Consider the following 9,611-nt stretch of genomic DNA (forward strand, 5'->3'; position numbering starts at 1 on the left):
GTGAAACCCATAGATCTTTTTGTTGTTTAGTGTGGGGAGAAAAACCCAAACTAAACCAAACCAAACCCAAAACCAAACAACTCAGCCCAAAAAAGCTGAATATGTAATTTCATATACGAATAAATTTGGCTGCTGAGCATTGAAAGAACCTCACAATTTTGGACATATCAACCAAAGTAGTAAATCTTTTGYGTGAACATTTCTGCATATAAAGGGCTCCTGGTTCACTTTGTGTGATGCTCCAGCATTTGAGGTGTACTGCAAGTTCCCAAATTGTTTACAGGATGTAAATGGTGAAATGGAGTTATGTTAATYCTCTGGTTTAAAAGTGTGTCCACTGGGGTCTGTAATTTACAAATATTTATCTTTTTCTCTGCATTTTTACTAGAATTTAAAAGAAAAAAAAAAAAACAAAAAAACAACTCAGTCTGTGCTTGGAGCAGAAAACAATTGCAAGTCAATAAGGCGTGATTGGCTTGATTTAGCTTTCCCTAAAATAATCCCAGGGACTGGGTCCTTAAAGAATCTCAAACAGCAACAAGGACAGGGAAAGAGGGAAATAGGACAAGAAAGAAGAAGTAGAGAAGAAATATTTCCGTTTAACTTAGATTTACAGAAGACAGGCACTTTTTTTTTTCCTGGTAAAAAACTATTCAGTCACACAAGTGATATGAGAAAGCTCAATCCTCAGTAGTTTAAGATGCATTTGTGAAAAAAACAGAACAATCTTTTTAAAAATTAAACCAAAAAGAGTAGTACAAATACATTCTTAAMCACTAATTTATGGGATTGTGTGTATGAACAAAGTAGTACTAAGCTCRCTGTATATACCTAATTTGACAACAAATAAACTTACACGATAATTTACAATCCTCAGTATTAATGACTAAAATTACTTCTGATGCCATTTTTTAAGATGGGGCCTTTAATAATAAAGGGTTGTGGTTTTTCAATATTTCTACTAACCTTTACTCCTAATATGTTGTCTTTACTTGTCCCAACACAAGRTATATATTCTCTAACAGAATGGTAATACCACTGCAATGTGCAAACAAATACCACATAATCAGGTGAGAAGAAGTATTTTTAGATTTCTTGTCAGTAAAATTAAGTTTGTAGTGTCAGAGGTGCTAATAGAAATCTGCAGCCATGGCCCTCTTTTGCTTGTCTTGATTCTTGTAAGTTACATTTTTAAAAGTGGTTGTTGAGCCTCTGTACAATGGATTTGTTTCCTAAAAATAAAAATAAAAAATAAATAAATAAAAAAAACCCCCACAAAATCAAAACCAAACAAAATCAGATTAAGTGGGAGTCACACAATGTTTGTATAGAAGTAATGTGGCATCTTTGATAACTTCAGAATAGKGTTCAGTAGCTCACTTATTCTCCAAGCCACTGAAATCCAGACCTATCTGTATGAGGAGCACAAACCAGCCTGGGGTCAGGAGAACGCTTTCCTTCACATCAGTCTCCCAGATTAAAGTAATGCACATCATCCAACAATAGCTCATCAAATGTGTCTGATACATTTGTGTATCAAATCTGGCCGTTAGASCATTATAAAAGCACAGAGAGTGTCTCAGCATGAGATGTGACTTGGCATGGTCCCCTTGTSACATACACTATCCATTGTGTGCTGGGAGAAAGGCAAATCTCACCTGAGCTTTTCATCCTGGCCTCTCATCAATCACTGCCTATCCCTTCCTCTTGTGACAGAAAATTAAAATGCTTCTATCAACTGTATCCTTCCCTTCCCCCTTACCAGACCGAGCTCTCCTGAAGGACCAAGAAAATGTTCTCAGGTGGCCTTGCCTGTAAGTTAATGATTTTTCCCAGCTCAAAAGCTGAAAGGCTGACAGTGCCCATTCTTGGAAAAAGTTGCAATCACAGGACTTTGTAGGAGAATGGAGCCACAAGAACAGCACATTGCTTGTCCTCCTGACACCCACCAGAAACGCTGACTCAACATGGTTTTTTTAAAAAAGATCCTCAGAAGTCCTGAAGCTTTTGCAAAAGGGCAAAAAGTCAGGGGCAGAAAAGAAAGAAGAAAAGGGAACATGTTGTGTAAGCTTGCATTAGATGCCCAAAGCTGTAGACAGAAGACAGGCCTGGATTTCTCTGGATTTCTCCTTGCACCTGCATTTGGGCCAGTTCCATTTACTCCTGTTCAGGGTGAATTGGCTTGGRTCCTGACAGAGGCCAGGAAAAACCTTTCTTTCCTAAACAGCTCTGTTTCTGATCACAGGGATACACCTCTGATAATCATACAGGCAGACAACAACTTTGTTTGGCATAATCAWAGACACCATACTAATAAGAAACAACAAATAAAAGTAAGTTATCTGTACATTCTTACATGTGGAAGAAATTAAACCAGGAGATCAAATCCTAGATAATTTTCATCCATAAAAGAATTATAATTTTACTTAATAGAATACTGAATGTGGTGAAAACTTACCAGAAAAATCTATCCATTTAAAAATAWTTTTAAAAATCCAGACACAGAATTTTAAAGGCAGTTGTGCATCATGTAACCAAATGAAAGAACTTTGTGTAAAATCAATGCATTTCACATACCGTTTGCCATTTAACTTTTGATTTTTCTGCTTCAAACTTGGCCACTTCTTTTCGGTCTTGAACTGACACCAGCACTTTCCATATGCAAAGTAGAGCAATGCCAATGAGCAGAATAGCAAGGGTGACACCCACCACTATCATTGGGATATTTGGAAGCTGTGCACAATCTGTGGAAACAAAACCAGTTATGACCGTGGATAACCAATCAATACATCTTAGACAATTAAAAACAGCCRAGAGGTATGCTAAGATTCTCATTTGCCATGAGCTGGGCACGCCTTTTTCTTCAAGTTCACATTATTTTTCTCCTGCTAGCTTGCTAAAAGCTTTGTGAAGCCAGCTGAAAATGTTGCATCAAAAYGTTTAAAGTTAATTGCTAACTTATTCCACTGGTCTTTTACCATGCCAATTAGCAGCTGCTGGATACAGACACAGATTCCAAAAAGGAGGATAAATCAAAAAATTTATCTCAGATCTGTGTCAATATAATTCTAAAAAACAGGGCTGAGTTGACCAAAYTATGAATTTTACAATGTTATGGCTGTAACTTTAGTCCACTTAACTTGGTTAAGATTAGATATTAGGAAGAAATTCTTTACTGTGAGGGTGGTGAAGTGCTGGAAAGGKTTGCCCAGAGAAGCTGTGGATGCCTCAGCCCTGGCAGTGCTCAAGGCTGGGCTGGATGGGGCTCTCAGAGAGACATCCCTGCCCCTTGCAGAGGGCTTGGAACAAGATGAACTTTAAGGTCCCTTCCAACCCAAACAATTCTATGATTCTATGACACTGCAACATTAAACRGAATTATAAATATATTTTAGAATTTCATCGGGGTATCCAATCGACAGTCTGTTGAATATTTGTCTATATATRAAATATATATAATTTCTAAGTAAATTATAATTTTATCCTATAATGGCATTTAGTATCATCACCTTAAAATTGCACAAGACTTTGAAAAAATTAGCTTATTCTTACAGCCCAAGGATCATTCTGCCCATTTTTTTTTTGAGAAAGGCCAAGAATTTATGTTACCACTGCATTAAATAAGTGCTTGAGGAGGTGCTCTTTCAGCTGGGCAGAGAAAAGCTACAAACACAAGGAGGTGCTGTGCTGCTTCAAAGAGCTCTGCTTCCAGTCTGCTAACCTTGCCTGTGGTTTTAAATCAGATTTCACCTAGAAAAAGCAATATTCACTGCTTACCTTTCTGTTCTATGTTGTGAATGACTGTCCTTCCCTGTTCGTCCACAGYCAGTAGAAATGTGGTTATACATTCATTTTCCCCCTGCAAAGAGCAGGAAATGGATTTATCCTCTGAATAATCTGCAGAGAGAAGGAAAAAAGTAATTCATCAGATCAAATGAAATTTAGCCTTTAATAACTAGAGAGACTGCTGGCATTATGTTTGTCAGAGCCTTGTCTGTGGATGGTAAAGAGTGAAAGACAAAAGCAGAAATAGTCTCAGAATTTCTGCTGAACWTAATGGCTTTTCTTCCAGCCCCAATTCTGTTTATTTTCTGAGTTTTCACTTGCATTTCAGAATAGATCCAGATACTGCCGGCCTGCGCTGATCTAGTGCACCTTGTTACTTTAGTGTACTGTGAATTTCAATGAATTGGAAGTGCTTCCAAGGCACTTAACTGTGAGCTGCTTAGCAAATGTAACAACCCCAAATTATGGGACAAAGTAAACAGTCGAACAAAGTATGTTCCTTAGGTTTGCAGCGACTCCTGGCACCTCTGAATTATTTCAGAAGTAGATATAGATCCATCAAGCCGCGATGGATGCTGTTAAAAGGGCTGCCATTCATCTCCACAACAGCCCCCCAAAGGTCACTGTGTGTTCAGTACTGTCACATGAGTAAACAAAGATTAATAACAGAAAACTGCAATTCTGGAATTTTTGTAATGGGATTCTGGATGAAGCAAATAAAGTGGCCTGAGATGACAGTCTGACCTCATTTATTTGKCCCTCCACTTACTGTTGATTGCACAAAAATTTAATCCATTTTTTCCCTCCAAGTTTTTCCKAACTGGGGAGCCGAGCAAAATTCATTCAAAGGGAACAGAGAGACAGRAGGAAGCTGACTTTGAGGGACAATATAAAGCAAATTAGACAATCAGAAATTGAGAGTACAAGTCCAGAGCCAGAAATGTTGTAATTTGGAGTGCAACTATAATGTAATATTTTACAGAAATACTTTATCCCTGTGTGCAATAACACCTCTGGGGCTGAATGCTTATGTTTCCATATAACACATGATTTGAGCAGCACTGGAAATCTGGGTATGCTTTTCAATATAAATCAAACTTCTTAGGATTTATTTTTTAGAAGAAAGAAAAATGGTAGGCTTCTCAAACATTGCTTTAAAAATAATTGTCACTCACCATTATTTCTTACCCATTCAAAACTCTTACTGAAATTTCATAAGCAATTGTGCTAAAAATATTAAAGTCCTCAAACTTTGATACAAAAGTAGTAGAATAGGAATCAGACAAGAATATGTATTTTAAAGAAACSTATACTACATTAAAAAAAGGGCTTGCTCTATTTTTTTCTTCCCCATATTGCTTGTTATCATAAGATTTAGTCTGGTAGAGATTACCATTAAGCACCATAGAAAGGAAATTCCATTTGGTTGGATTTTAATGGAAACAGGCTCTTGATTTGAGCCTTGTATTTAACCTGTGGCTGGTCCTTGGCGGCAGAGCAATATTTTATCTACARGGGGCCAGGTGGCCAAGATTTGCTGATTTAACAAGATTTGGTTTTGTTAGAAGGGCCACGGGCTGCAGACTGATGGCTCTCGTTGACACATCACAGTCCCAGGAACACTGCCACAAGTTTTGCAATATTTGTACTTTCCCAACTCTTTTAAGTCAGAAAATTCAAAATATTAACTTGTTTACAAAGAGGGGGAAAAAAGGAAAAGGATAGCTGTTAGCTATCCTGAAAACTTGCAAAAATACACCAAATATAATCCAGAAGGCGRTAATAGCACATGTATTATTTTACATTGTAATTTTTCATTTAATGTTATAATTTGAAACCGAGGGGAGCAGAATTCTGATTGTGTGCAATAYGTAGAAATGAAAGCAAAAATGCCAACTCAAGCTATTCAGTATCCAGCTTAYGGTTAGTAGTTTTCATTTCTCTGATGTTATTTTTAGCATGAGGGATCACTAAAGGGAGACTACTGCATATGTTATTTGCAGTTCATCAGCAAAAAAAATTTGCCTAGGTAGGTAAATTCCTGTCCTTTACATCTGTGTATTTTTCTGCCTTCTGCAGTGAATTGCCACGCTCTTCTGCAGTCTAATTCTAGTAATTTCAATTGTATTTCAATTGTATTTGAAATAACTGAAGCTGCAGTGGAGGAGGAATCTGTTAACAGTGGCAAGCTGGAGACTCAAACAAGAAGGACTAGATACATGAAASATTCAACAACAGAAAAAGTTGACTTTGAATTTAAATGTCATTATGACCTTTCTTGTTTGCTTTTTGCTCAGCAAAATGCCTTTTTTGAGACAGCTCACCTCACTTTGACTCAGAGCAACGCTGACATAGAGGATTATTCAGACTCCAGKACCCACTTTGCTGCTGCACTGGGAATTTGTGAGGTGTCAGCGCTGTGGGGTGGGAAAAACTCAGTTCCTTCAAGGAAAATATAACTGTCCTTGTTCTGCTTGTGGCAGGAGCAGCCTGGTGCCCTGTGGCTGTGGTGATGGTRGGAGATATCTTTTAGGAATTTTGGATCCTTTTGTGTAGTGAGTAGAGCAACGAGGGCTCCTTTTGCACCCGTSTGGCAAAGTGGGTGTTAGCCTAATTTAAATGTTCGAGTATTAAAAGTGAGTGAAAATACAAGTTCAGAAGTGATGTCTGCTGTGGAGATAAGCCCAGTAAATGTGAAGCAGAGCTGCTGGACACGCCACACCTGCGGGATCCCTGAGTGGAGTGGCTGAACCTCTGCTGGGGAGCAGGAGGAGAAACCCCCAACTAACCCAGAACCAAAGCAGGGGAGCTGAAAGCCAAGGCTCAGAGCCTGAAATGGGCACTCCCAGGAAACAGGAAAATGTAAAGCCCACAAGTTTTTTGTTGCTCCACACTTCCAGTCATCGTATTGCAACATCCACATGCAAAAGAGAAACAGATTTTTTAAACGCTAATGTTTTAGTTAACCTAGAGCTTTTACTTTTTCTTTCCCCATAAGCATYGAGGCATTCAAGAAATTAAAATATAAACCAGAAAGATATATACTACTCCATGAAGTTKCTCAATAATGTCTTAAATATTATGTGGTTTCCTAGTCATACCACTTTCAAATTGGTGGGCTTTGTTCCGGTAATAGTTTTTATTCTATGATTAATTTTAGTTATTATTTTAAAGATCATTCTTTTTCTTTCAGGACTTCTTAGTTTGCAACAGCTGCTTCTTTTTTACTTCTTTTTTTGAAGGGTCAAGATGGGAACATGAAGGTTCCAGTAACTGCTGTAAATAAATTTTAAATCTAAAGAGGTAGCTGACAGTCCCAATAAGGGAAGCACAGGATGTGAGAAAAAGGAAATATGCAGGAGTAGGAGATGATATTGTCATGTTCATGTTCATGTGACCTCTGTGTATGTGAATAGAACCATATAAAAGGCTGTTCCTAGCCCTGATTAGCATTCATTCTATTTGAAAGTATAAAGTTTTATCTATTCCTAGCTACAAATGTCTGCCCCCTTACAAAAGCAACCTGAAAACTTTACAAAGTGAAAAGATACAGTAAAAGTGCTTACGTATTTTTTTAAGCCTGTAAAGGTATTTCTATTTATAAAAAATACCGATGTCTAGAAAGGCAAAGCATGATAATAATTTTAATGAAAATACAAAATTAGAATTAACTGTCCTTAAAAGGGCAACATTTACAACATTTGATCTCTGTATTATGGAGTACTGCCATCACAAACAAAAGGTGTAACTTTGCTGGGAGGATGTCCATCAGTGACATTTCTGCATGCACACAGCTCCGGACAGGCTCCCAACAGAGCTTGCAGATACAAACCTTAGACATGCACACAGGATTCTGCATTGTCATCTTTCTTCTTGCATTTGTCTTATTTAATGCTTAGGGAATGTCTGTGATGTGGATATAATTAACCTACGTCCTGCTTTACTTAACAATTTATTGTGCCATAGGACTGGGACTGGAATTGCCACTGGAATAAACACAGGCTGCCTGCTGAGCAGGCACCYTCCTCAACAGAAAAGAAAACTATTCACTTTTTTTATTTAAAGGTTTGAATGTTTTGGGGCTTGTTTGGTTTGGGTTTTTTTCCGATAGTACTGTTTTACTCAAGATTAATTCTCATTCCAGAAATTTCCATTGACGTGGGCAGTTTTGAATTAAAGCAAACAACTAAAAGATCTGTTTAGCCTTTTAGAATACAAGAAATGTCTTTGCCACTGGTTAAAGGCCTGTCACAAGCTCTAATCAAGAATCTGTCTAAGGACTGGAGCCCTTTTTGGTTTTTTTTTTGGCTGAAGMAAACCCACTGGAACTCATGGTACAGGAACAACTTAAACTCAGGAGTTTTCATCTCACTGATTTGCAGGGACTGGTATCTATCAAATTCTATACTTTCCTGCATAAACTGCGTAGAAAATAGGCATGATCCAATGAGTTAATCAACCTGGAAGCGTAATACCAGCCCTGTTCTGCATTTCCTGCTTGCCTCAGAAGAGCCATAGACAGACAGTAATCGCCTTATGACCCATAATATAATTCCAGAGCAGAAAAACAAGGCCACTTTCAAATATAAAATTACTGAAAGTGGAACCTCCTGCTAATCGCACACACACAAGAAAGGAAGACTGAATGTACCAACCYTTTGCGATGCTGACAGTTGCATCAACCAATTTGCATTTTTCACTGCAATCTCCCAGTGACTTGTCATCGGCAGCCAAGTGACATTCCACGCAGCTCCTGTGGAAAATAATTCAGCAGCTCGTCAATCTCTGCCTGTCACAAAGCAACAATACAAAAGCCAGKATGTGTGCATCTGCATTTTAAAAAGCAGCTAAATAAAAGGTCTTCTGCTATGGATACAGCAGTTCTCAGGAATATGATAGGTACTGCCACCAAAAAAAATCCCAACAAAACCAAATAAAAAAACCCCACCTGAATAAAGGTATTGTGGATAAGCTCTGTCTTGTCCTCTATTCTCTCCCAGTTTATTAGCTACCAGACAGAACCCCAGGCAACATTATTCATGTAGGTCTATCAAAGACGTGTGGTTACTCACACATAACATTCATCCTCAAAAATTGAAAAAATAAATATTCTGAAGACTAAATATTCCCACACTAAATACCAGCTGAAGGAATTCCTATCAGATGAACAATATTTGAAATTGACTTCAAAGAGATCAGGCTGAGGCACCTACTATGAGTCTGCCTTTGTTGAAAGACTATTGAATAATGCATTAAAACACTTTTCAGGTGCCTCAACAGTTGTCTCTTGAATATGATTACTTGTCTCAGGAATTACTTAGATGCTAATTATTCTAATGAAACTTACTTATACTAATGAAACTTTTTTTTTTCTTCAATGGTGGAATGATTGAAATACTGTTTAAACATGAGGCCTAAATCAATTCATTCAAAAATATCTGAAAATCTTCCCATAAACTGAATGAGGATTAAAAAAAATCCAGAGTTTTTAAATGGAAAAYAAAGCAATGAACATAATTAATATAGGAACATTTCTCATTAAATGTTTGCTAATTTTTCACAAAAAATTTCAGTCAAATTACAGGGCTGAGATTCTGAGAAACAGCCTGAAGGACTGTGTAAAAAAAAAATAAAAGGAAAGAAAGACGAGGAGGAGAAAGGAAAGAAGAGGAAAAGAGAGAGGAAATGAGAAAATGGAAGGAAAAAAGGAAAAAGGGAAAAGGAAAGGTAAGGAGAGAAGGAAAGGAAAGGAAAGGAAAGGAAAGGAAAGGAAAGGAAAGGAAAGGAAAGGAAAGGAAAGGAAAGGAAAGGAAAGGAAAGGAAAG

At 37.5% G+C, this 9,611-nt stretch overlaps 1 protein-coding gene across 3 annotated transcripts in view; it reads right to left on the reverse strand.

Moving 5' to 3' along the window:
- Positions 1–404: 404 nt before the first annotated feature.
- The window catches only part of ITGB6 (integrin subunit beta 6), a 43,304-nt gene continuing 34,097 nt past the window's right edge, over positions 405–9,611 (reverse strand). For all 3 annotated transcript variants that reach the window (XM_057367630.1, XM_057367631.1, XM_057367629.1), the window contains 4 exons: positions 8,442–8,539; positions 3,778–3,897; positions 2,578–2,744; positions 405–1,232 (listed from right to left, as the gene is read on the reverse strand). In XM_057367630.1, the coding sequence (XP_057223613.1) occupies positions 1,131–1,232; positions 2,578–2,744; positions 3,778–3,897; positions 8,442–8,539 (487 nt within the window). In that variant the 3' untranslated portion in view covers positions 405–1,130. The remainder of the gene's footprint in view (positions 1,233–2,577; positions 2,745–3,777; positions 3,898–8,441; positions 8,540–9,611) is intronic.

Source organism: Malurus melanocephalus, unplaced genomic scaffold (genome assembly GCF_030028575.1).
Source record: "Malurus melanocephalus ecotype Western Australia unplaced genomic scaffold, MMel_1.1 scaffold_81, whole genome shotgun sequence".
Lineage (NCBI taxonomy): Eukaryota > Metazoa > Chordata > Aves > Passeriformes > Maluridae > Malurus > Malurus melanocephalus.